At 47.1% G+C, this 27,667-nt stretch overlaps 1 protein-coding gene across 10 annotated transcripts in view; it reads right to left on the bottom strand.

Moving 5' to 3' along the window:
- Positions 1 to 27,433, bottom strand: part of Plekha7 (pleckstrin homology domain containing A7) — a 212,231-nt gene extending 184,798 nt beyond the window's left edge. For 4 of the 10 annotated variants that reach the window (XM_047516599.1, XM_047516602.1, XM_047516603.1 and 1 more), the window contains exons 1-3: positions 27,176 to 27,430; positions 26,999 to 27,075; positions 26,855 to 26,912 (exon numbers count right to left, since the gene is read on the bottom strand). In XM_047516599.1, the coding sequence (XP_047372555.1) occupies positions 26,855 to 26,912; positions 26,999 to 27,075; positions 27,176 to 27,384 (344 nt within the window). In that variant the 5' untranslated portion in view covers positions 27,385 to 27,430. Of the gene's footprint in view, positions 1 to 26,854; positions 26,913 to 26,998; positions 27,076 to 27,175 lie in introns of all 10 variants that reach the window. The other 6 variants (XR_007103905.1, XM_047516598.1, XM_047516606.1 and 3 more) reach the window with 5 other exon arrangements.
- Positions 27,434 to 27,667: the final 234 nt, after the last annotated feature.

The raw sequence follows: 27,667 nt of genomic DNA, 5'->3' as shown, positions 1-27,667 counted from the left end.
TCATTTTACTGAATGTAAGCATGTGCAGAAATTTCAAGTAACACAAAATTAAAATAGAAATGGATCCTGCCTTGAATAGGTTTAGTCAGATGAGGGGGAGGGGAGAAGACACAGACACAAAATGGTGTAATATGAAGCAGGACGGCCATATGAGCAACTCAAGAGTGCACCGGGTAAGGAAGTGTGGGTGGAGGCAGGGAAAGCCTCACTCAAGCAGCTGAAGGGTTCTGCCCTAGAGGTGGGCTAGGAGGAGAAGAAGGCAGAAACTTATTCATTTATTTAACATTAACTTATAAGGTTTTCTTTGCTAGACACTGTGCTGAGTGTCAGGGACAGAGGGATATATGAATAAAACATAAGGAGAATTCACAGGCTAAAGCAGGACAGAGAGATCAGTATAAACTGAGGTGATGCTGGGTAACACAGGACAGCAGCCGAGCTCCTGAGCAGACATCTCTGTTTTGTTCACTGCTGTACTCCCTGGCACTTACATCACTGTCAGCCTCAGAAAGGCTCCCCATTGCATAATTGTTGAATAAATGCACATACGAACCACCAACAAGGGGATGTCACAGAGCCTTGGTGGTGGGTGGTTAGGGAAGGCGTCTGGAGGTCAAGTCTGCGTCTTAAAGAATACATAGGGGGCTGGAGATATAGCTCAGTTGGTAGAGTGCTTGCCTCACATGCACAAGGCCCTGGGATCAATCCCCAGCATACACACACAAAAAAAATACATAGGAAGCCAGCCATGGTGGCTGTAACCCCGGTGACGGGAGGCTGAGGCAGGAGCATCATGAGTTCAAAACAAGCCTCAGCAACTTAGCGAAGCCCTAAGCAAGTCAGCAAGACCCCTGTCTCTAATAAAATATTTAAAAATGGGCTGGAGAACTGGGGTTGTGACTCAGTGATGGAGCACTTGCCTAGCACGTGTGAGGCACTGGGTTTGATTCTCAGCATTACATATAAATAAATGAATAAAATAAAGGTCCATCAACAACTAAAAATATATTTAAAAAAGAAAAAGGGCTGGGGATGTGGCTTGGTGGTTATGTGCCCCTGGGTGTAATCCCTGGTTTAAAAAAATATATATATATATATATAATGTATATATATATACTGGGGTGGCTGAAGCAGGAGGATCACAAGTTCAAGAGCATCCTGGGTAATTCTGTGAAAACCTGTCTCAAAATAAAACATAAAATGCACTTGGGTATAGCTCAGTGGTAGAGCACCCTTGGGTTCGACCCCCAGCACCCAACCCCCGCCCCCCCAAAAAAAGCATAGGGGGTATCTGCATGGAAAGGAATCATTCCTGGTGATGGAAACAGTCCAAGGGAAGACACAGAAGCAACATACAAGCAATATGATGCTGCTGGAATGTTGAAGTCAAGGGGAATGGTGTGCTTTAGCAGGACACAGACCACATAAAACAGCCCCAAATTAATAACACCATGAGGCACATTAAGGGGAGGTCTCAGGGCTGAAGGGAAGGGAGGACACCAGTCAGGACCAGCTGCAGCAGTCCAGATGCAAGTTAGTGAAGGCAGGGCATCCAGGAGACACCAGAGAAAGGCATCCTTTACCTACCACAGGAACCTGCGACCAACCACAGGTGTCAGTCCCCACTGAGAAGGGAGGTGCCCAGTGAGCTCAAAGACACTTAGAGCGCCTGGCAGGAGTGCAGCCCCACCAGAGCCCTCATGGACACAGGAGAACTAGGAGAGCTGGGTCACACCTTGCACCAGAGCAATGACCCCTTAACTGTCTGGGGACAAGTAGGAAGTCAGGAGAGAAACCAGAATAATCACTTGCTATTAATTTCACTTTCACTTCGAGCACACCAGAAGTTGGGAGATGCCCCAGCCCAGAAGTGAAGAATCCTGGCTAGAGTCCCAGCTGTCACAATGACCTGAGGAACCTTGGGCTGATAACCTCACCCCAGGGGCTTGGCTACATTTATAAACCAGAGTTGCCACCATGAGCCCCACCCCCAACCTCCTGCTAACAGCTCCCTGGAAAAGTTCCAATCACATAAGTACCAGCTCTGCGTGGCAGCATAAAATGCCTACTGTGTGCTCATCCTGTACCAGGAGGGGAGGCAGGAAAGGGACAGACCTTGCTCCTGCCCAGGGCATGTTTTAACAAGGGCCCAAGCAGGTTATGCAGGACATGAGAGGGAGTTCTGGGGAACATTCGCCAGCAGTCCTACTGCCCAGTTCTGGGAGGTAGAGAGGAAGTAGTGAACTGTTTTACAATCCATCAAATTAATTGCCCCAAATGGGAAATTTACAGACCTCCTACAGTCTCCTGTGTATCCCCTAATCTGCCATGGCCCTAATCTCCTGAGAAAGAATGTGTGGGCTGTAATCTGTTCAGCCCACTGTTCTCAGCGCCAAGCTTTGGAAAAACCTCAGTCCCTACCAGTGATCACCCCAAACCAAAGCCCCCCAGCTGGTGACAGGCCAAGGCCTGACTGCACCCACCTCCACTGACCTGGCCTAGACTCTGACCTTTGGCCTGCAAAGGAGACCTGTCCAACCAGCCCCTTCGGTAAATATACCTTTTGCTCCCTCCTCCTCATTCTCCTTAAGACAGACTAACCCGGCGGAAGCAGAACCAGGAAAAATGTTATGGGCAGACAGACTCAATCTGGGCAGGGACTTACCTACAGGACACAGAGAACAACCCTGATGAAGTGTCTGCATTGACTCTGACCACAGCTTGCCTGACTCCTGCTGGGAAACCAGCCTTCCCATCTCTGGGCCTCACTTCATCTAAGAAACGAAGGGAATGTAAAGTTTCCAGGAACCTCTTCCCCTGCTCTTCAGGACCCAAGTTTCACCAGCAAATCACAGTTAACCTGATCTCTTGCAAACAGCTAGGAGATGCAAGCTCCACCTCCTGGAGAAGTATCCCAGCAGGACGGTGACTTCTCCACCTCCTCAGGAAGACTCCAGACCTCTTCAGGATCTTATTCTATCCCCATGTCATTCTTACACCACCACACCCTGGCCTCCTCAGGCCTTTGCTTCTGTTATAACCTTTGTTCCTTCCCTGTGTGACAAAGTTTCTGGGCCCAACTCAAATGTCACCTTCCCCATGAAGCTTTCCTAGATCCCTCCCTCCTCAACACCTGCCTGTCTCTCCTGCCTGTCTCCTGCATTCACTAGCCTGGAGGACAGGGAACTCACACACTGCTAGTGGTGGAAGTCATCACCGCACAACTCAGAGGGCTCTGCCCAAACCTGGAGCCAAAACACACCTCATCCTCTAAATACCTAGCATGGAACAGGTGCTGTCAGCCCCGAGTGAGGTCCTCTCAGTGTCTGCTTGGACAGGCTCCTGGGAGGTGATTATGCTCCCAGTGGTCAGAGCTGCGGCTCTTAACCAGCGCTGGTGTGGGTGCCCTCTCTCCTTGACAAAGGCTTTCTCACTCATTGCCTCAAAAGACTGCAAGGGAGGGTGGAGACGATCCTCTTCACAGAGAACGCGAGTTGTGTCCAGTGTCACACAGACATACGGGACTAAACCAGGACTCAAACCAGGCCTTCTAATTCAAACTCCAACTCTGCATTCTCACCACCAACTGGGGACACATGCAAGCAGGCTCCTCTGGGGATACTGCCGAAGAGTTCTGGGCTTGGAGTCAGACAGTATGGATCCTCTCCTGAGGAACCCACACCAGCAGCCACACCCAGAGCAAAAGAAGGACAATCACAGTCAGGGACTTTGGCAGAAGACCAGTCGAGGGCATTTACTCCATACTCCACCACCTCCATTCCATGATTGATTACTGCTAGTGGTAGTGAACTCCAAGATATTTCAGAAGGTTCTGTTGTGAACCTGGAACCAAAACCTTTCTCCTTGAAGCTTTTAGTGAGAATGAATCTCTTCTATATGACAGTCTTTCAGATATTTGTGAACAGTCTTCATATCCCTTTGGATCTCCTCTTCCCCAAGCGAAAAGCCCCCAGTTCCTCTGGTAGCTCCTTAGGCAACAGATTTCTGTTAAGTTATCCCTATAGACAGGCTAAATTTGCTACATACCTTTTTTTTTTTTTTTTTTTTTTGGTGCTGGGGATCAAACCCAGGGCCTTGTGCTTGCAAGGCCAGCACTCTGCCGACTGAGCTATCTCCCCAGCCCCTGCTACATACCTCTTAAAAGGGTGATCCCAGAGTAGGTCCAAATACATTATCTGTGACCTCCCCAGAGCAGATCAGCACCATCACCTCCTATGTTATGAGGACTATACTTCCATTAATGAAGCCTAAAACAAAAATCATCTTTCTGGGTGGTCACATCATCCTCTTGACTTTTATGGAGCCTATGTCGATATACCCCTGTGTCTCAGAGTGACATCACCCAGTGCGCCCTTCAGCTTATCTGAGTGGAAAGTGCAGCAACTCTGAGTCAGACTTGGAGTGGAATTCTAGTCCTGCCACTTATTTGCAGAGACCAAAAACAAATTACTCACCTTCTCCAAGTTTCAAATTTCCTCGGTTACAAAACGAAGAAAAATTTATTTACCTAACTAGATTGATTTGAGGAATAAATAAGAAAAAGTATATAGTTACCTACCCAGACCAAGAACTTGTCCAAGGTCCAAGCTGGCAAGTGGTTAGTTGGGAAGAGATCTTGGGTACCATGCTACAGACCCACCCAGTTCTCTTCTCCCATAGTCCTCACCATGCTGACTAGCATTGTTGGTTTATCTCCACACAGTGAACTGTGACCTCCTTGAAGATTTCCTTGCTTTTGTTAGTCTCAGAATCTGTCATGGTGCCACCTGGCAGAGTAGGAGTAATTAAATGATGATGGATGAATGAGTGTAAGAACAAGTCCATTAAACTGGCTTCAAGAAGGCAGGTGCTCAGATGGAGCGTTAATCTCCAGTACATATAAAGAACTCAAAAAACTTAACACCAAAAAAAAAAAAAAAAAAAAAAAAAAACCAATAAATAATGGGCAAAGGAACTGAACAGACAGTGCTCACAGAAGAAGAAATACAGTCAACAAATATATGATAAAATGTTCAACATCACTAGCATTTAGAGAAATGCAAATCAAAACTAAGATTTCATCTCACTCCAGTCAGAATGGCAATTATCAAGAATACAAGTAACAATAAATGTTAGTGAGGATGTGGGGAAAAAGGTACACTCATACCTTTTGTATGAGTATATACATATATGTACATACTCATATATATATCTATATATCATATATATACATATATACATATATACATATGTATATACCATATGTATATTGCTGGTGGGACTGCAAATTGGTGCAAGCACTCTAGAAAGCAATATGGAGATTCCTCAGAAACTTGGAATGGAATTATCATTTGACCCAGCTATCCCACTCCTCAGCATATACCCAAAGGGCTTAAAATACTACAGTGACACAGCCACAGCAATGTTTATAGCACCTCAACTCACAATAGCTAAGCTATGAAACTAACCTAGGTGCCCTTCAACAGAAGAACGGACAAAGAGCACGTGGTATATATACAAAATGGACTATTAATCAGTCATAAAGAAGAATGAAGTTATGGTATTTGCTGGTAAATGGATGGAACTGGAAACTATCTTGCTAAGTGAAATAAGCCAATCCCCAAAAACTAAAGGCTGGAAAGACAGAATGAATAGGACATAATTTCCTTTGTTCATATATGAACGCACAACCAGTATAACTCCTTGTCATGTACAATCACAAAAATGGGACCTTATACTCCATGTATGCATGACAAAATACATTCTACTGTCTTGTATAACTAAAAAGAACAGATTTTTAAAAATTAAGAAAAAAGAAGGGGTGCCTCTCTTGACCCCTATCAGCAGCTCCAGCCCCATCAGCACAGTCTGGGCAGCAGGAAGCACTAATTCCATAAGAACTTGCAGTACAGAATTCTGCTGCCACTGTCCCCCACTACTCAGGATGTAGCAGTGTCCAGTGTTCCCCAACCACAAAACCCCCAAGACTGATGAGTGCCCCAAGCTGCTCCTGGGTGTGTGCTGATCTGCGTGTACTCAGATGAAGTGTTTCTGAGATGGTCCTTGGTGACCCAAAACGGCACAGGTCCTGTGTTGGGGAGGGAACTCTCCAGAGTTCTCCAGCTCTCTGGGGCTTCATTACAAACATCCTCCCCCTGTTCCCAGGGCACTAATATTATGAAAAAGAAAGACGCACCTGTTCATCCTCCACAGACCATTTCAAAATCATCCAAGCCGCACCTTACAGAGCACTCATCCTTCAATCCTGCCTGTGTACAATGCCACAGTATCCCAGTAACCCAGTCCTTCATGGGCTGCTGGTGAGTTCCTCCTCAGAACCTTTCCCCATTGTTCCTAAGGCACAAAAGTCTTCAAGAACCTTGGTTCCATCAATGCTGAGACTTAACTTCCCCATCCCATCGAATGGGCACACCACCATCAACCTCAAGGTTGTAACCTGGTCAAGAGAGACAACCGTAAACACTCACTGAGTGTCCGCTCATTGTTAATTTTTCCCTAATGGTCTATTACATTCCAGAGCCTTCAATCTTATTGTTGTCCTAGGCATGGCTTGGCTCCATCTCTACAGGGGACACTCATGAGCACGGGTAATATCTCCTCTGGTTACCACGAGTATGTGTACTGCTCTGGAACTCACTGGGTATTAGAGAGTTCCCAGGGGTCGGCTGGCGAGCCAACTCACTTAAACTCACTGTAGTCATTTGTAGACAGGTAAAATAGAAAACGTATATTTTCAGATAATTCCCAAGTCTGGAAGCCAGCATAGAGATAAACAAGGGTTCATGTGGTCCCCAGTCTGGAGAGGAGTCCCTGGGGATGCCTAAGCCACAGCACTCACAGCCCATCCCTGTGCAGCGGGGGTGTTCCAGGCTATGGCTCCCTCTGATGCAGGGAAGTACCTCCCGGGAGCTAACAGGCTTCTCAGGCAGAGTCCCAAAGACAGAATGTCCCAAAGGTCACCTATCTGTTTAATAAATAAATTTGACAGGCATTTTTTGAGTGACCAAAGGCACTGGAGGTACAAACTTGGACACCACAGGCACACAGCTCCTTTGTTCATAGAGATTATGTTTTAGAGGGAAGAGACAAAACATAATATGTCTGGGTCAAACTGAGACTCAAAGAAAGCAGGACTAAGGAAATAGGGTATGCTGGGGGACAGGTGTCAAGAAAGGCCAACTGAAAAGGTGACATCTGAGCAAAGACCTAAAGTGAGGGAGTAGCAGCCATGGGAATATCTGAAGGAATACAGTTCAGACCGAGGGAGCAGAAGTGCAAAGGCCCTAAGGCTGGTTGTTCTTTGCATGTCTGAGAAACAGCAGCAGGAGGAAATGAGGTGGGAGAAGTAATGGGGGCTGGGGCCAGGGCCACAGGCTTTGTGGGTCACTGTAAGGACTTCGGATTCTGCTGTGTATAAGATGGAAGCCCTTAGATGGCTTGAGCTGAGGGTAACATGATCCAACTCTCACGGTAAATAGTCCCTCCAGTTGCTGTTAGGGGATCGGGGAGAGAAGCACAAGGACCACCTAGGAGGATACTGCAATAGTCCAGGCAGGCAGTGGTGTGGACTAGGGTGGTAGCAGCAGTCATGAGAAGAGTCTGATTCTGGATACATTTCAAAGTAGAGCCAATGGGATTTTAAAAGTTCCCCAGAAATGTTCCTGATGCCAGGAACTCCTGGACATTACCAGATGCCTACACCACGTAGACCAAAGGACAAACTGAATTTAGTCCACCAAGTCCCTGCGAGGGTGTACAGGTCTAGAAGCTGCATCTCTGCAGAGTTCCAGGTGGGGAGTCATGTGACTCTGTAGGAAAGGAGGTGGTGGAGCCCTCAGATCTGGCCAGGGAGGGGTCTCTCCCAGCAAGACACACACACACACATCCCTCCTCTGAAGGTGGCTTAGGGGAAAACTGCTCCTGGCTTTTCAAGGTGTAAGGAGAAGTCCCTGGGGAGGAAGCCCAGTGAGGCAGCTTGGTGATCTGTGTTCACACCCTGGCTCTATCACCTCCCTGGCTCTGCCACCTCAGGACTGTGACTCTGGGGGACTGCGGACTATGGGTCTGGGGCTCAGCCCTGTAAGAGTAAAGGAGAATCACAATACACCACCTGTGGGGCTCCTGTGAGGTTTAAATAAATTAATATATGTAAAAGCTGGCCTGCAGGCTTGGGGTTAGAATCCAGTGATCTTTCCCAGTCCTGTGACCTAGGACTTGCAGCCCCACTGGGCCTTCATGCCCTCATTGGTAAATGGGAAGAATAACACCATTTTTTTTTTTTTTCCAGTACTGAGGACTGAAGGGCATCCCACCACTGAGCTACATCCCCAGCCCTTTTATTTCGAGATAGGGTCTTGCTAAGTTGCCAACACCGGCCTTGAACTGGGGATCCTTCTGGCTCAGCTTCCACAGTAGCTGGGGTTATAGGAATGTGCCTCCGTATCTGTGAGAAACACCACATTTAGTCCTACCGTGAAGATAAAGGCAAATCATACATGAAAAGTCTTGGTTACAGAAGAGTGCCTCAATGACCATGAAATCCCCTCCAGGCCTATAAGTGGCATTTGATATGATCCAACTAAATCCTCTTCCATGCCAGTACCTCACCCTGCCAACTCTGTCCATTTTTCCTACCTGCCTGGCACAGGAGAGAACTGAGGTGTCAGGAAGACCCTCAGCTCATCACTCCTCTCTCCAGACACATCCCTGTGATCTCCACACAGGAACCCACTCCTGCAGTCTCAACAAAAGTCCCTGGCAATTGTAAACATGTCCTCAGGCTGCAGTCCACCAAACGATCACCACCTGGGTGTCACCCATGGAGAATCCTGCTCTCAGTTCCTGTGGCTCTCCCTGCTGACAGCCTGACCTCGAAGGGCTGTGGTGCAGAGCCAGCGAGCTCGCAGGACGTGCTAGACAAGGAGTGGTCAGTGAGTACAGAAACAAGACTGGGACACTGCTTCCTTTCCTGTCTCTGAGTTCCCTTAACACGGACCAAAACACAGCACCAGGTGCAAAGGTGTTAGAGGTTCCATTTCACATGCTTGCGAACATTGTTTCACAGTTTCTGTCATACCCACGATCTCAGTTAAAGTTTAAAAGCCCTGCACAAGGTCCTGCATATAAATGATCAGTCAGAGAAATAAGTTCCAAAGGCCAAAGGAAAATAAGGCAATGGGACTAGAAAAAAAGGGAAAGCCTTCTCCACGTTTCCTCTCTCCTAGTGTCTCTGGGTGGATTTAAGGGAGTGAGGCGGGATAAGAGAGTACAAGGATGTCAGAATCAGATAATTAAGTCTATGTCATGTAATTAAGTCTTTGGGGAATTATAGCAAACTGTGAGGAACGAAAGTCTAAAGATAAAGAGAATTTTTCCTCAAAGTCATCTTCAGCTCAATATGATAAAAACGTCAGTTTCATGAACTTGAATCCCGCACTCATGACTCCCGGGTCCTTCCCCTAGAAGAACCAAGGGCATAGGCCTGGAAACCAGACTTTCTCTGTCAGCAGGGACAGGACTTCTGTACAGGGCTGAGTGCTGGGAGGAGCAAGGGAAGGACAGCAAGTACTCGCTGGCAGCTGCCCTTAGAAGGCCTGGGCCTTTGGGTGAAAGTGAGGGCGGCCCTCATGCTGCCAGGGGTCAGGTTCTAACTGGGCCACCCCTCGGACACTCACACCACCCACCCCATCTCCATCCCTTCTATTTTAAGACATGAGTGCTGCCAGGCTGTGGTGTGTGTTACCTGCATTCTCCTTATTTGGAGGCCAGTCCTCACCTGCTGGGCGGGATCCGCTCTCTGCTCTAGCCTACTTCCTCTAGTCCCACCCCTACAGATGTCCAAGCATGAGCTGGGGCCTCAGAGAATGACCTCCACCCCAGCATATTCCACCTTCCTCTCCTACAGTCATGGTGGGCCCATCGGAGCCCTGCTGGAGTCCCTTTGGGGATCCTCCTGGTCCACAAGATGAAGGCCCATTGTGCAGCAGCCTCCCCTCTCCCAGTGCCCCTGAACATGTCAGGCTCCCTCGACCAGCTCTGCCCATGTGGCTTCCTCTCCCTTCAACATCTGAGACTCCCAACAAATTCTTGCTTGGCTTTCAAGATCCAGCTCAGGCTTTCCCCAACCCCAAGCCTTCCCTGGCCAGCCCTCCTCCGTGCCCCAGGACACATGCTTCCCTTATCAAATAATTGCACAGTATATACCCCCTCTAATTGTTAGCACATCTGTGACCCCTCAGAATACAGGCTCTAGGGCTCCTTGAGGACTCTAGTGGTGCTTTGAGTCATTATGTCAGCACCTGTTAGGTACCAGATATGTTCTGGGAGCCAGACATTTAGCAGTGAACACAAATGACAAAATGGTGTCACGGTGCTAACATTCTAGGGCTAATAAGTAGCCAGCACACACTAGTACTTTCTATATTCAAGACTACTCTGAGTACTTAATATTAATTCATTTAATCCCTATCATTATTAGTATTATTCCTATTTTACAGATAAGGAAACTGAGAATTCAGATTATACATTTCACCACAAATTAGCAAGTTGCAGGGCTGGGATTCAAACCCAGATCCCACACTCCTAACCACCAGGCTATTCTGTCTTCCAGTGCTGCTTACTCTGCTTTCTGAGTTTTGATATCCACAGTGTTCAGGTCAGTACTTGGCACACATCAAGTGCTCAGTGAAAAGTCTCCCAAATAAAGGAACCCTGAATAATAAAGGCTGACCCCCTACCCAAGGCACCTACTCCTTTTCTCCTCACCCAATCCCAGCCCACAAGATTGCCTCCCCCTGCAGTCTCCCCTGACTTGTCCAGCTCCCTCCTGGGCACTTCTCTCCATGAACTATTTATCTGAATGCTTAATCACATACCACCTGACCATCCTGTCACCTGAAGCTGTGTGGACCTTGTTTCACCTGCTACCTTGGCTCCATGATATGCCCCAGAGTACAACGAATATGGTGCCAGCTGCACAGCAAAAATAGATAAACAGATGCTAAACTGAATCCAAACTACCCTCTACATTTCATTATCACTGAAGCATTTTCTCCCCCTGCCCAGAAGAAGAAAGGCAGGGCTCAGGTCTAACTTTTTTTTTTTTTTTTGTGGTGCTGGGGATTTGAACTCCGGGCCTTGTGCTTGCAAGGCAAGCACTCTACCAACTGAGCTATATCCCCAGCCCCTAACTTTTTTTTTTTTTAATATTTTTTTTAGTTGTAGATGGACACAATACCTTTATTTTATTTATTTATTTGTATATGGTGCTCTACCACTGAGCCACAGCCCTAGTCCCTGATATAACTTTTGCTACAACTATATCTAGATTGCCTAAATCCACAAGTTATAACAGTCAAGGTCATAAACTAGGATGCAGTTCTGGTGAAAAACAGCAAGTAAAGTTGGACATTTTTAGCCCTTTCAGTGCTCTCCATTAGGAAATGCTTCTAACTTCTGGGCATGATGACACACATCTATAATCCAGTTACTCAAGAGAGACAGGAGGTTCACAAGTTCAAGACCAGACTTGACAATTTAGCAAGACCCTGAATAAAAATAAAAATTAAAAAGAGCTGGGGGTTTAATCCCCAATACCAGAAAGAAAAGACTAACAAACCAGGTACAGTGGTGCACACCTATAATTCCAGCAACTCCAGAGGTTGTGATAGGAGAATCATAAGTTCAAGGTCAGGTTCAACAACTTAGTGAGACCTTGTCTCAAAATTTAAAAAACATAATAAAACAAAAAGGGCTGGTGATATAGCTCAAAGGTAAAGTGCCGGAAAGAGAAAGAAGGGAGGGAGAGACGGAAGAAAGGAAGTAAAAAAGAAAGAAAGAAGAAAGAAAGCTGTAACTGAGAATCTGAGCAAGGTGGACAGGATATACAGGCATCAGAAGACAAACGTCCCCACAGGATTTAAGCCAAAGAATCCCCAAATATATTTGGACCAGCACAACCATTGCAAAAGAGAAAACAAAAATACCTAGATTTCATGGTAATAAACACTTAAACTTATTCAACCATACTAAGTTTTAGAAATTATTACTTTGCGTGTATTTTTCTTAATCATTGCAAAAGCCTCAGAGGACAACACCAGCATTTGCCACATTTTACAGAGGTTAAGTAATTGCTTGAGTTCTACAACCACAAAGTCTGGCTCCCAAGCCTGTGTACTTACCCACAACACCATAGCTTCCTTACCTAAGTCCAGAGTGGTAACAGTTGAACCATGAGAAGAAGTCAGCACAGAAGACAGAGGCTCTCAGGGAGGTGGACACTGCTCCCATCTTACCTGGTAACAACACACCAGGCCCACCAGGTTTTGAAGCCATATCCAGCTCCAGAAAGATTTCAGATAAGCAGAGAAGGGAGATCCAAGGAACAACCAGCAAGAAGAAAGTCCAGAACTGAATGTCCTCAGCTAGGACAGTGTCCTAGGCCACTGAATACTTAATCTAACTTAAGAGCTGAATCTCAAGAGCAGCCTGCTCCCCGGCAGACACCAACTTTAAGTTCAGCCACGACCCAGTGCTGGGAGTTACCAGGCCCAAGCAAGTCCTCTTCCCACATGACACAGCACAACTGATGGACAGGTGTGTGGATCTGTCAGAACCTGGTGGATTCCCTTGCCCAGAGGTTCCACTTCAGAGCCAGAACACTGCTCCCTACCAAACCCCCAGGTGCCTTCTCAACCTACCTCCCCCTCCTCCCACCAGAAGCATCCAAAGACAGAGTTGAGCAATAACCCAGAGGAGAGGCAGCAGGAAAGCACGGAGTGAGGTTTTTATGCTAACTCTCCTCAGGATGCCAGACCCTTCCTTGATGGACTGGAGTTTATTTTCAAAATATTCTTTCTACTTTGGGTGGCATAGGATAAGCTCCACCTCTAAAGGGAGACAAATCCAAAACAGAAGCTTTTGGTTAGGAATGTCTGCCTCCTCTCCCAGACACCACACTCCTCACAGAACACTTGGCCTGCCAGACACAGGAGGGAGTGGGGACCTTAACCAGTCAGTGGGTTTTCTCTATTCAACTCACACTTGATGGGTAAGGGACAGAAGACTGAGATTCTAGATGTGCCTCAGCCAATCTCTGTACTCTGGCACAACACAGCCCATCCTTCTCTCTCTCCAGGGTCCACTGCAAAACCCAGTGGGCTTCTCTACAGTCCAATGTGCATGTTTGGCTGGGATGACAATTCCTGCCACACCAATCTGGCTCTGTTCAGGAGCTGAATCAACAGAAGGCTTCACATAGTTTGCTTCCTTCACCAACAGCCCAAGCCACTTCCCCTCCTTCCTGACCATAGCCACAGCATTTAAGTGACCTGTGCAAAGCTTGAGCATTTCCAAAACAAATTGGAGCAGCCTCTGTAGCCTGGTTCATCATGAGCAGGGCACAAGTGGACTGTGATGACCCCAATTAAGGGCTTCTGGGCAACCCTGGCTCTGCCACCTAACACCTGTGCATTGAGTCACTTGACATCCTGTGACTCGGTTTCCTCTATATCTATAAAATAAAGTGGATAATGATACCTACCTTATAAGGATTAAAGGAGCCCATATCTGTTAAGTCTATGCACATAGTCCTTCATAGAATTTACTCATAAAGTAAACAGATAGGAACTCAACAAAAGCAATTAGCTTCTCAGAGTATCAGCCTCACTATCTAATCCCCCAGCTCCCTAGCACTCCTGATACAAGGCAAATCCAACTACAACTAAAGGAGAAAGAACAAATTCTCAAACCTTTTCACTGACTCAAGGAAGTAATCAATACCTACCAAGACCTCCCTTCCTAAGGCACAGTCTTCAAAGGTCAGGTGAGAGCATCCCTCAGCACAATGTCACACCTTTTAGCCAGGCTCCTCACACTCACACAGCTTTTGGAATAAAAAGCATACTTTGGGTTCTCATTTAAATATCTACCTATTCACAGAACAGGAAGTCAATTACTTTCCTCTCCCCCCAAAAATTAATATACTCTTGAGTTTCAGAAACCATCTGGTACCAAACAAAGAAACACATCTACACATTCTCAGGTGAGGAGGATTGGAAAAAGCCAAAATAGAGGCCAACTGAGCTCTCTGCAGCTCCCACCCACACACCAAAACTCAAAGAAATGTATTGTTCAAAGCCTCAGTAAATGGATGTAATTTCAGGTACCACTGATTCCATTCAGAAATGCATTAATGGGTACAGTGATTATAGATACTTCACAGCATTCATCTATCTACTATTTTTTAAATCCTCAGGTCAAAATGTGCTGAGAAAAAAATATCTTTCCAAAGACTCTCAAGCAGGATAAGTAATCATTTCTCCCTTCTTAGCCCCTGCCCATTGACTTTGTGTTCCTCCTCCCTCATCAGTCCACAAACCCCCATTTACTACTAACTCCCTCTCTCCTCATGTCTGTCAGTTTCAGGAGGGCTGGGTCAAAGGTTAAACCAACCCATACCTATTTGGCTGAGTGCTGACCTCATGTCTGATATTGTGCCCAAAAAACTGAGAAGTTGTTCATGGCGCTGAGTCACAACCCTGGCCCAGCACTGTATCCCCCAGGACCAGCTCAGGGAAGGCTACAAGGCCAGACATCTCCTGGACATATTCACCACCAACACTCATTCTCACACACAGAGGAAGCACTTCTATTTCTCCACCTAACTGCAGGTTGTTGGCCTCCTCTGGCTCTCAGTACCAATCACACAGAACGACCTTTCTCCCAGCCCCTCCTCTGCTCTCAGGAGGGCCCCTCAGGGGTTATGGCCCTCTGGCCAACCCCCAGGCAGTCACAGTCTCCATTCTGTGGTCACCCTCAAGGTCAGCTGGACTGCCTCCTTCTGGGACTGACAGCATCTTCTGGGCAGAGGTAAGGGCAGCACAGTCCCTAAGAAAACAAGACCAGGAACGTGGCTTCCCAGGACTTGACCTAAGTGGCAGGTGGACATTGACAAAACAGGTTTCTCTACTAACACGCTCTTGAGACCTTTCACAGCTTAATCCAACTAATTGGGACAGATGTCCTCCTATAATGAGAGACTCATGATTCCTGTGCACCTACCATGTGCCAAATAGCATACTAGAAGTTCTAGATAGGCACTTTTAATTCTCAAATAACACCAGGTAGGAAAAGAGCATCATTACCGTAGACACCGGGAAGCTGAAATTCAAGAGACAGTTTCACTTTCAGTGTCCATAAGAATCACCTATTGAGCTTATAATAAATGCTGGAGCCCCACCCCTGGAGGCTCTGGTTCAGCATTCTGGAACACTGCTCTGATTCTTTATCCTTACTGCCCTTCGTTGTCTTAATGTAGATACCAGGGAGGCTTACTGCTGCCCCCAAAATGAGCCACTGCCTTGCCAGGCAGGGCAGACATTAATACTAATACCTTGGACATCCCTCCGTTTGGACAGAGGCATGGTAGATAGGGAGTAAAAATCATACGCACACAAAATCTGGTCATTTTCTCTCTGGGTGGACACAGTCACATGGGGCTTACAGATACAGAGTTGCTTTTTGTTTTTTGATACTTGGTACCAACCATTTAATGCCCAGCTTCCATTTAAAGATAAGCCTCAACAAGAAAGCATTCAATCTCTAGCATCACAACAAAAGAAACAAAAACAAAAAACAAAACAAACAAAAAACAAGAAAGGGTAATTCTCCTTCTAGCTAATTCAACCTTAGAATTCCTTAAGGATATAAAATCCCAGCTCCTCTGCCACTGTGCCGCATCTTGCCTTCGGGAGGTGCTTAATAGGAGTAGAAATGACAATGGAGTTCATTCTCATACAGTACGTACAACTGCCAGGCACTGCTCTAGGTTGGTAGATGTGGTCATTGTTCCCATTTTACAGATGAAGAAACATCTGAAGACACAGAAGTTGAAGTGACCTGCCCAACCAGTAGCAGAGTCAGGACTTCAATCCAGGCACTCTGACTACAGAATACATGTTTTAGAACCATGATGAGGCACTGTCCCTCAGAGCAGGAGTGTGCAAATCCCTAGGGCAATATCTCCAAATAAGCCACTCTGCCAAGGCCAAGCTACCAGCACAGGTGCTACACACAGGTGCTATAACCCTCACACCACCCCCAAGCTCCTGCCCATTTGGCCTCCCCTGCCAAGGGAGCGGCTGCCCTGCTCCACAGTTGCCTGGTCTTCCTCACTCACCTTTAGAGGCTCCCCCAGGGCTCTTCTCAATGCCCCCTCCCTGCCTCTGGTTCCCATACTGAAATTAGACCAGGTCCTTTCCTCTCTTGGATGGGGCACTGCTGAAGTTAAGAGTTCGTGACACACCAATAAAAAAATAAAAATAAACGAGTTGATGACTATTTCTCTCCATAGTACCCACTGTGAAGACTGGCATATGCTTAAGAGTCTGGTGACTAAACAGATGAGTCCTTAACCAAAAGTCAAGGCTCCATCTAACTGCTCCTCCAACTAGATGCTCACCACTAAGTTGGTCCACTGGTTCTACCTGCGAACAGTAAGAAAAACTCAGTTTGCAAGTGGAGAGGATATGAATATTGCAGAGGTTATTGAATTAACCTAAACCATTGCTCTGGCCTAACCCCTCTCCAGCTTCACCTAGGGACAGAAGACACAGAAGTCCACGCAGCCAGGGACTGGAATAGACCCCTTCCCCCTCCATCTTCCCAGCATGCCATCCACCCCAACCCTGCATGACAGAGTGTGTTCTGGGGAGGTACAGGAGGTGACCATCAGCCCTATGAAGAGACTACATCCCAACTGAAGCTGTCAGACCTTGAGAGCTTGGTAAGAGCTCTGTCTCAGCAGGAAAAGCCCGTAAGAATCCTGGGTATGACATGGAAACACTCTTCTGGCAAGACCTGAAAGGCAGCTTGGCTCTAAGCAGGATTAAGAGGCTCAACAGCCCCTAAGCAGGGGTCAGCTGACCTCTGGGGAGGAAGAAAGGGGAAAGAAGGGGGTGATGCTCTAGATGGAGGAGGTCCACTCCCCCAGAGCACCAGGGATCTGCCCACTGCCCTGCCTGAGGCCATCTACCCCAAGGTCATTCTTCTACACTACCCTGTACCCAAATGGGTTTCTGCACAAGGATGATCAGGGAAGGTGCAGAGAACTAGTTATGGGGGATAGACCCTACAGAAAGAATTCAGAACAGAAGTAGTAATGAGTAAGGAGCCATGGTAGAAAGTGCACAGATTTTGGAGCCAAGAAGACTGAAGTTTAAGTTCCAACTCCCCCACTGACGCTCTGGTCTTGGGAAGATCTTTTAACCACCCCTATACTCAGCCTCTAATGCCCTGTCTGTACAACAAGGACAATCAAATATTGTGCCTCTAAAAGAAAATGTGTTTTTTAACTATAAAGCATCACAAAGATTATTATTGTTGACCCTTGCGACCTGGGAAGCTCTGGATAATATATCTATCCTGCAGTGGCCAGAGTTGATGACCAGGTGGCTGCCTGGATTAAGGAGAGGCATTTATGTAGTCCTCTAAATGCCCAGGAAAGAGGCAAACCAGGAGCTATTTACCCACCTCAGTACCCTGGCTTCCTGGTTCCCAGGTCCCTACAGCCTGGGCAAGGTAAGTGTGGCCTTGGGACAGCCTAGACTTTGACAAACAAGGCTATATACGGTTGTCTTTTAATTAACTTTTTATCTGGAAATAATTGCAAACCTACAGGAAAGCTGTAAGAGTAACAACTTTATAAAGTGTCCCCATATGCCCCTTACCTAGACTACTCACTTTTAACATTGTACCTATATTATGTCATCCACTTCCTCCTCCATACACATATAATTTTTTCTCCATAACCACTTAACCACTTAAAAGCAAATACATCAGTGTGTATTCTCAAGAACAGGGATATTCTTTTGACATAAAAGTTATGCAGTTTTATTGGCTCAAACCAATTTCTGAGTTGAATTCTATCATTTGTATGCTCCTTACCCAGGCAACCCCAGTTCAAGGCCTCCAGACTTCTCCTACAGCAGCTAAATGCAATCGGAACTCAGAATTCACATCTCCACCCTACCTTGTAGTCATGTGGATGTCGAGAAGAGGGGCACCCACTCATTGGACATTTACCATGTGCCCGTCACTTGCTAAACCCTTTCCATCAATAAATTCTATAATTCTCACATTGAACCCCATTGTACTATGAGATGTGAGGCTTAAAGGAATAGGTAACCTATTAAGCTCAAGGAGCTGAAAAACATGGAACTGGAGTTGGAATCTAGGTAGTAGGCTCCAGTGCCCATACCCTCAGCCCCTGCCTCTTTGCACAGGCTATAATTCGCATTCACAAGACTATACATTTTGGGTATGATGCAGTTGCCCGGTTGTGTTTTTAGGCTTCCAGAAAACCCAACACTGCTACCCAGGCCAGTATCAAGTGACTGTATAGGCTAGATGAGACAGAGGTGGTCTGGCACATGTCAGCCCAAGCAAAAGACAATCTGAGGTCACAACAGCCACTGGTGTTTTCCTCAGGCCTGAGCACAGCCATCTTTGGAGAGACAAGGGCCCAGAAAGACCAGAAGGTCAATGAGCCATCTCCCCAGACTTCCCTCTCACCCTGAACTTAGGAAACAGGGATCCCTGGGGTACATGTTTCTGTTTAGGAAAACAAAGTCATACAAAAAACCCAATCTTACCACAATATTGATCTAAAAGGAAGATAAGAAAGAAGATAGAATAAATCAAATTTAAGTTAAAGTCCATGTGAATTTTTGCACAGAACCAAGACTTTGATGACATTTCTGTCATCCGGTCTCCCAGGTGAGTTGAACTTCTCTCTCCTCTGTCATTAAATCTGTAGTCAAAAAGTCTGAGAAGCCCTGGTCTCGGGAACACATCCAGGCCTCCTCTGAACCCTGAAAAGGCTGACCTAATATAATATAGTATGTGGTTTAAGGAAAATCACTTTACCCTACTGAGTCCAAATTTCTGCACTAAAAAAAGCAGTAATTGTGAGACTTGAACCAGATAATGTTCATGAAGCACTCTGTAAACAATAAAACATTAACTCAAAATGCTTCTCATTTCAGAAAAATCAAAAAGCAAATGTTTTGACAGTCATTTAAAAACAACAAATAAAATCACATTCCTCCAGGTTTTTCCCTCTGCCAATATTTACTTCAGACACCATGTCAGTTTACTGAGATGCTGCTGTCTTCCACACTGAGCAGAAAGATTCAAGCCCATGCTGTCCTCTGAGGAGACAGAAAACCAGAGCAGGCACCTCATTAAATCACCCGGTATTCCACATCCTGAAGTGCTCTCTTAAACAAGCTTTTTTCCAAAGTCCTCAATTTAGAAACCCCTAAACTTACTCCCAAAGATATGAGAAGAGAATGGAAGAGTGCCATCCATCACAGGATTTTGTTTTTGGTACTGGGCCTCCAGCATGCTAGGTAAGTACTCTACCACTGAGCTCAACCATCAAACTCCATCAGTACTTTCATCAAGACACAAGAAACCTAGACCCATCCTCTTTGCACATACAGCCCTGCAAACGGGGAACGCCCTCCACTCACTCTGAGACAAACTACACCCGTGGGTAAAAAGCAACTTGCAACGCTTTTTCTTTGAAGAGGTTTTTCCAGATCACTTGGAGACTATTCTGAGATTGTGATACAAATCATGGCTCTTAATTCTACTTCAGCTTTCTCTAGAACACTCACTGTTAGTCCTGAACCACAGAACTTAATGCTTAAATCCGTGAACCAGCTTTCACCCTTGATAAAATGAGCAGGAAGTGAAAGGTAAAATGTGGGATTATGCCAGAACTTGTCAAGCTGGGAGAACCTTTACTTACCCTTCAACAAAGAGAGGCTTCAAATTTTCTATTTTACACATATATCGTGAGACTTTTTTTTTTTTTTTTTTTTTTTTGTACAGGGATTGAACTCAGGGACACTCAACCACTGAGCCACATCTCCAGTCCTATTTTGTGTTTCATTTAGAGACAGGGTCTCACTGAGTTGCTTAGCGCCTTGCTGTTGCTGAGGCTGGCTTTGAACTCACAATCCTCCTCCCTCAGCCTCCTGAGCCACCAGGATTATAGGCATGTGCCACTGTGCCCAGCTCATTGTGAGACTATTACTCTCACAATGACATGAAGTTTCGGAAACTGCTGGCCTGTTTGATATTCACTGGCTTTCATGAAGGATTTCTAGTCTTGGTGCCTACCGCAAATTGGGATCCCCCACCAAGGCATCTGCCACACTTGGTTCAATCTTCTCTCCCTGGTTCCTCCTCTGTCCTCAAAATTTCAGACTCATTCAAAAATGAGTTTGCTGAATGTAAAAGATATATTGGAGACATTTGGCATTATCTGAAGAAGGATACCTCTGAAGGAGGCTGAAGGCCCACTCCCAGGCTCCTGAAACCCTATGCCCCACCCAACTTCCCTACTCCTCACCCCTGCCTAGGACAGCCTAGGCACAGGCCCTCGTGTCCTGTTGAATCTAACAGTGGGCATGGTAATGGGGATTCAGTGTAAGAGGCAAGTGCCCCGATATCTGCATTTAAAGTTGTATTCCATACAAATACAAAGATAAAATTTAGGATAATAATTTAAGTGCTACATTTTTATTCATTTGGAATGACATTAAAAAGTGTATTTTAAAAACCATAACAAGGCTGGGCAGTGGCATACGCCTGTAATTCCAGTGACTCAGGAGGCTGAGGCAAGAGGATCGTGAGTTCAAACCCAGTCTCAGCAACTTAGCAAGGCCCTGAGCAACTCAGCGAGATCCTGTCTCTAATAAAATATATATTTTTAAAAAAGGGCTGGGAATGGGGCTCAGTGGTTAAGCATCCTTGGGTTCAATTCCTAGTACAAAAAAAAAAACACAAGTTGAGGGAAAGACTACAGAAGAAAGGAAGAAGTTTTGTACTGTGGTACTTTGGTACTTTTTTCCTTTTTAGAACAAGAGGACTTTCGTTTTCAATTTGTCCTGGGGTCCTGCAAATTATGTAGCTGGTCCCTAGAACTTGCTTCAGGTCACAGAGCTGAGGAAAGGAAGCCAGTCTTACTCCAGGCCTCAGAAGTCTTTCCCAAGAGTCCCACTGCCCTCGTCTAGGAACTGACACCCACAGAAGAATGGCACCTACGCAGGATGGCCCTACGAGGCCCCAAAAAATGAAAATTGAGGACCTGAAGCTAGAAGGTACTTGTGTAATCAGCTGGTTCTGGTTGAGACCTTGGAGCCAAGTCAGAGGATGCCAAGGCCCAGCAGCTGGGGTGGAAGAGGGGGAAGGAGTAGTTCAGTGGCCAAGACACATCCTAACCTCCAGATGCAGAGCACTAAGATAATGAGGTGAAGAAGCCAGAGGAGGTTGCTAGAGCCTCCACTGGCCACGTTCCTGCTTGGAATGTTGTTCTTAACAGAGACTGACTACATTCAAGAGGTCTGGGGTCCAGGCACCAGCCCTGACAGGTCCATTCCTGGCTTCTTGGCTTCTTCGACTTGCCCAATCTCCTCCACACCCTAGTCTCCTCCCCAGCAAGGAGTTTTCCAAGATGTGGAATATCTAGTGCACTTACTGGGTCTCTTTAAGACACTGCTTCTTCCATAAATACCAAGTGTCTGTGCAGTGTCCAGTCCCAGGTGGGGTGCCAAAGTGTCAGAACAGGGTACAGGTTGCCCTCCTTCAAGAAGCGACCTTGGCAGAGGCAGGTTAGTCACGCCTCTCCTCTGCCATTCACCTTCCTTCTCAACTCAGGACCTAATCAATGCCTGCTGTCGAAAGAACTCAACTTACAAGCTTCCATAAAACCCCTGAAGAGCAGCCCAATGTAAATCTCACTCTCTCATGTGCCGCATGTCTGAATAGGCTCTAGTCTGCTAAAGTATATTTACTAAATCATAATTAACATCTTTCATTGCTTACAAATCAGACATCATCATCCATAAGAATGGAAACCAAGGGCTGCTATTCTTCCAAGGCACCTCAATCCCCAGCGAAAGGAAAGGAGAGGTCTGACCCTCTGAACCTAAGGGCAGCCTAACTCAGCAACAGCACGTGGGCGCAAGGTTTCTTGATGTACTGTCACTGGTTCTCACCTGTGTGACCTGTGACGAAATCCACCAGCACTACTGTAGTTACCATATCAGAGACTAGTCTACGGGTAGACTGAAGACCTACTGAAGCTCTAGTTTAGCTCTAACACTTTTATCAAAACACTTGAAACTTCACGGACCTAGTCATCTTCTGAAAAATGGTGATATCCTCTTCCTTGTTGCCTGTAGGGGCTGTTGTAAAGGAAAAAGTCAACTGTCTTTCACTGTAGGAATGCCCAGGATTACTGTGCATTTTCACATATGTAATTGGAACTAGACACAGTCTCTACTTCCCCAAGCACTTGTGAGAATCAAATTAGACAATGGTTATGAAGTGGCTCCTGATTATTTGTTTTTGGTACTAGGGACTGAACCCAGGGTTGCTTTACCACTGAGATACATCCACAGCCCCGCCCCCGCCTTTTTTTTTTTTTACTTTGATAGGGTCTAAGTTGTCGAGGCCAGCCTTGAACTTGAAATCCTCCTTCCTCAGCCCTTAGAATAGCTGAGATTATAGGTGTACACCACTGTACCCATCCTGATATTTTTTTAAGGAATCAAAAAGATTTAGCTATTAAATTATTGCTACAACTAATATCACTGCTGTTGTTAATGACAATATCATCACAAGTACTATCATACTTTGCTACCTGGCAAAATGGAAGAATCCTGGAGCACAAAAACTCTTCCTAAAGGGATGTCAGCATCACCTCATTTAGAACTGGGAGAATCTGGGGTCAATTCCTTAGCTCTTCTATCCCTCATTAACGCAAAACTGAATCAAAAGTACTAAATTCACCTGCCTTAGTTCAGGGTTTTTTGCTTTAAGAAATGGACTCTGGAGGGCATTAAAACCCAAACATTGGGAATAACTGATGCATCCTGAAAACCTCACATAACTTTCCTGTCCAAGAATCCATCAGGAAAAATAAAATCAGTCATGCTGATGTGATGTCTCTCTAACATTACTGACTCACAGTAGAGGACTGATCCCCCACCAAAAAATCAAACATTCAGAAATGTTCACAGCAAACCTAAGAAAGCAGACATTTTTGATGCAGGGTAAAGGAGAATAATTATTACCAAATCCTTAGGCCTCTCATGAAATTATCACAGAAGGAGGTAGGAAATACAACAGCTACCATGGGGTCCCAGCCTCTTGAAATGGCTTGCCTTTGACAATACCATTGTCACTGTCTGGTAGGCCTCCTACAGGCCTAGGAGGTGAGAACCAAAGCCTTGGGAAATAGGAAGCCAGGGCTTGCTGTAGGGAAAGGAACTATGAGGAACCTCATGGAGTTAACAGGCAAAGGGACAGCAGGGATGAAGTGCAGGAGGCTGTAACTATGGACTAGTCACCTCCAGTGCCCCAGTTCAAGGCTGTGCCTAGTACTTCAAGGCACTCACAGCCTTTCCTCCTGGTAAATGGATATGGGGTCCAGCTCCTGTGTGAAGCCAGTGAGATGTACACCTGGAGTTCCTTCCTCTCACCACAAAAACACTGCTCTGGCAGTGTTCCATCTCCTTCCTGAACCATCTCTTTCTCCCTTTCTAATGCATGATTCCCATCAGAACAAATCATGCCAACACTTTCCCACCAAAAAAATAAATAAATAAAACAAAAAAACTCGCTCAGCCCACATCCTCTCCAGGAATCAGTTAATGTTTCAACTTCACTTTGCAAAAGAACTACTAGGAAGATGTGCCTGTCCCTACTGACCTTGTGTCCTCACCTCATACTTCCTCTTCCACCTACTCTAGTTGGGCTTTGTCTTTGAGGTCTTGTGATCATGCATCGCATAGGTTTTCCCCTACCTTTTCAGTCCTCCGTCTCCTCTGCTGGATTTGCCTCTTTCCCCAACCTCTGAACATTGCGCTGTCCCAAGGCTTAGGTCATCTTCTCTTTTCCATCCACACCCTCATCCTAGGTGATTTCATCTATTCCCATGGCCTTGAACAATATATATTATACCCAAATGGATCTTTCAGTTCTTTCCCTCCACACTTCAGATTCACACATCTATTAGAAATATTCACATTCCAGAGGTATCATGGCAAAACAAGATCTTGTTTCTCCCATGCCCAAACATGCTCCTCCCTAGCCTCCCCATCTCAGTGATATGAACACCACCCACTCAGGTATTCAAGTCCCTAGTCGTCATCTTTGGCTCTTCTCTTTTTCTTACAAACTGCAATCAATATATCAGGAAGATCTGCAGACACTACATCCCAAAACACAGCCTCTGCTCTCTGTCTCCAGTGTTCCATCCTCAGGGCAGCCACTGTAAACTCTTGTTTGGACCACAGCAACAGTCTCCTACTAAACGTCTGCCTCCCTCTACAATTCTACCTACAATCCATTCTCCTTGAAGCAGACAGAATAATTTCTCTAAAACAGCAAATCACAGCAAGCCACTCTCCTGCTGGACCACAAAGTTTTACATCAGCCAGGCACACGCATGCCTGTAATCCCAGTGGCTCAGGAGGCTGAGACAGGAGGACTGTGAATTCAAAGCCAGCCTCAGTAACTTAGCAAGGTCCCAAGCAACTCAGCAAGACCTGTCTTTAAATAAAATACAAAAAGGACTGAGGATGTGATTCAGTGGTTAAGAGCCCCTGGGTTCAATTCCTGATACCAACAACAGCAACAACAACAACAACAAAAGCTTTACCTAATTTACCTCTCTCCTACTTGTGGCCTCTTCTGGTGCCACTTTCTCCCTTCTTCACCACCTTCCAGCACACTGGCCTTTTTGCTCCTTGAACTTGAAGTTTTTATCGTGTGCACGCAATAAGCCATTGTACTGGCTTGTTCCCCTTTTCTGAAATGTTTTGTCTCAATGTCAATACAGCATGGCTCCTTCCTGTCCTTCAAACTTTACTTTAAATGTCACCTACTCAAGGGCTGGAGTTGTGGCTCAGCAGTAGAGCACTTGCCTGGCATGTGTAAGGCCCTGCGTTTAATACTCAGCACCACATATAAATAAAATAAAGATCCATTGACAACTAAAAAAAATTTTTTTTTTAAATGTCACCTACTCAGAAACACCATCCCTGAGCAGGGCACCTGTAGCACATGCCTGTAATCCCAACAGCTTGGGAGACTGAGGCTGGAGGATCACAAATTGAAAGTCAGTCTCAGCAATTTAGCAAAGCCCTAAGCCTTAGCAAGACCCTGTCTCAAAATCATATAATTATACATATATAATTTATATATATATAATTTATATATATATATATATATATATATATATATATATATATATATATATAAAATTTTTATATATAGTAAGGGCTGGGATGTGGTTAAGGGACCCTGGTTTCAATCCCTGGTATGAAAAGAAGAAACAAAGAGAGGAAGGAAAGAAGAAAGAAAAAGAAAGAGAAAGAAAGAAAGGAAGGAAGGAAGGAAGGAAGGAAGGAAACATCACTCTTGATCTCCTAATCCAACCAAGCCACCTGGTCACTTGATATCACATCACCTTACTTTAATTTTCTGCATAATAGTTACCACTACCTGCTATTATTATTTGTTTACTCTTTTGTTTGTTTGTTGTTGCTATTGTTCCTTTCCCTCTTCACTAGATTGCAAATTTCATGAGCAGTGAGAGGTTCTCACGTCTATAAATCTCATTCATCAGTATTTCAACCATTGTGCAAGAGCCCAAACTGGGGGAAGAAGGCTCCATATTTTCTCCTACTACTAACAATGTTTCAACGAAGAAATGAATTCTGACTCATAGTCCCCCAAAGTACACCCAGTCCTAGTTAAACTACTGTCCAGACCTTTGGCTAGTTCATTCATTCAGTGAACAAACATTTACCGAAGGCCTACTCTATACCAGGCACTAGGGCAAAGGATCAAAGGCAGTTTTTGACCTCATAGAACTCACAGGGAACAGGCAGAGAGGAGAAACACTAGAACAAGGGAACCTTCCTGGAGTGGGAAAGTAAAGACCATACAGGTGTTAGGAGTGTGACTGCGCCCTTACAGGCCCTCCATCTGATTTCTTCAGCACCTACAGACTCGCAGTGACGTGGCTAGTGGGGCAACGCTCCAGGGAACTGGAAGAAAAGCTACCACTTGACTAGGAGGCAGGAGAGATTGTCCGGGTTTAGCGCCTCAGCGCCACCGAAGGTTTCGCGGTCGGAGAGTTTGAGGATATTATTGGTAGAGCGGTTCCCCTCCCCACCCCTACCCTACTCCGGCAGGCCCGAGCCGAGGATGGAGGACCCTGATGCGGTTCCTTCTCTCCTACAACATCCAAGAGAACGCAATTGGAGAAGACCACCTCCCTAGGCGAGAGTCACTTCGTCTTTTCCTACCCCCACCCCCACCAAACTGCTCAGGCCCCCGACCCAGGACAGAACTCCCTAATCGACTCCCTCCACCCCAGCCAGCAGCCTGTCTAGGTCCTGGCACCCGCCGACTCCGCGCAGCCCGAAACCCCGGCGGGGAGGCGTGGCCCGCCCTAACACAGGAGCCGGAATCCCTTCCACAGAGTTTTCAGCTCCAGCCCAGCAGCGGTACGGACCCAGGACGCGGCCCAGGCGCCCCAGTGAGATGCGGACCCCGGGCCGCCTCGGTCCCGGAGCCCGCCACACAACTCCGGCACACAAAACCCCAGAGTGCAGCCGCGGCGCTGTGCGCGCCAACTCGCCCGGGACCCGCGCGTGAGGACAGGGAGGCGCGGGGCCCCCGGCGGGAACCCCGCCACCCAGCCGCACAGGTGCGAGCGCTGCGCGGCGCGGCCCCCAGACTCACTCACTCGATGAAGTAGCTGGCGCCCTCCTCCGTGAAGCCCTCCTCCCAGCCGCGGGGCAGGTCTGCGGAAAGGCGAGAAAAGTCGAGTCAAACTTGGGCCGCCGCGCCGCACGCCCCCCGAACGCCCACCCGCAGACTGGGCGCCCACCTGAGCGGATCATGTGGCCGGAGTTGACTGGCTCGCCAGTGCGCGGGTGCAGCCAGGTCGTGCAACGGAGCTGGTCACTGAGGGGAGAAAGGTGCACCTGTTAGCGCCGCCGCCGGAGACCCCCTGCCCCCGCAGACCCTGCGCCCCCGCCCGAGTCTCCGCAGTCCCACGCCGCACTTAATGAAGAAGACGCGGCCGTCCCGGCACACGCCGTAGGACCAGTGCTCAGGTAAAGTGTCCCGCCCGACCGCCGCCGCCGCCATGTTCGCCGAGCTCGGAGCCGCCGCGGCCGCCCCGGGGAGGGGGGGAGGGGGCGGGGGCGGCGCGGGCGGCGGGCCCGCGAGCTCGGCCTGCGCGGGGCCCCGGGGCGCACCCCGGCCCTCCATGCGGCGCGGGCTCCTCGTTGCGCCGACGCGCGACCTATGCCTGCCCCCGAGTCCCGCCGCCCCACTGACCGGCCGGAGCGCGGGGCCGGTGGCCTTTGTCCCCGCGTCTTCCCCGCCCCCAGCCCGCCGGCCCTGCAGCGCCCCTTTGCTGAAACCCAGAGCCCCGAGCGGGGTGAGGGGCCGCTGGCGGAGGTGCCTCGGACCAGACCAACTTGGAAAACGGCGCGCCCCTCCGAATGCCCCAGTAAACCCCAGCTGATCCCCACCACCGAACTTCCCTCCC

This window comes from Sciurus carolinensis, chromosome 11 (assembly GCF_902686445.1).
Source record: "Sciurus carolinensis chromosome 11, mSciCar1.2, whole genome shotgun sequence".
Classification (NCBI taxonomy): Eukaryota; Metazoa; Chordata; class Mammalia; order Rodentia; family Sciuridae; genus Sciurus; species Sciurus carolinensis.
Note: the sequence above shows the minus strand (reverse complement) of the source record. Positions and strands in the feature narration are given on the sequence as shown.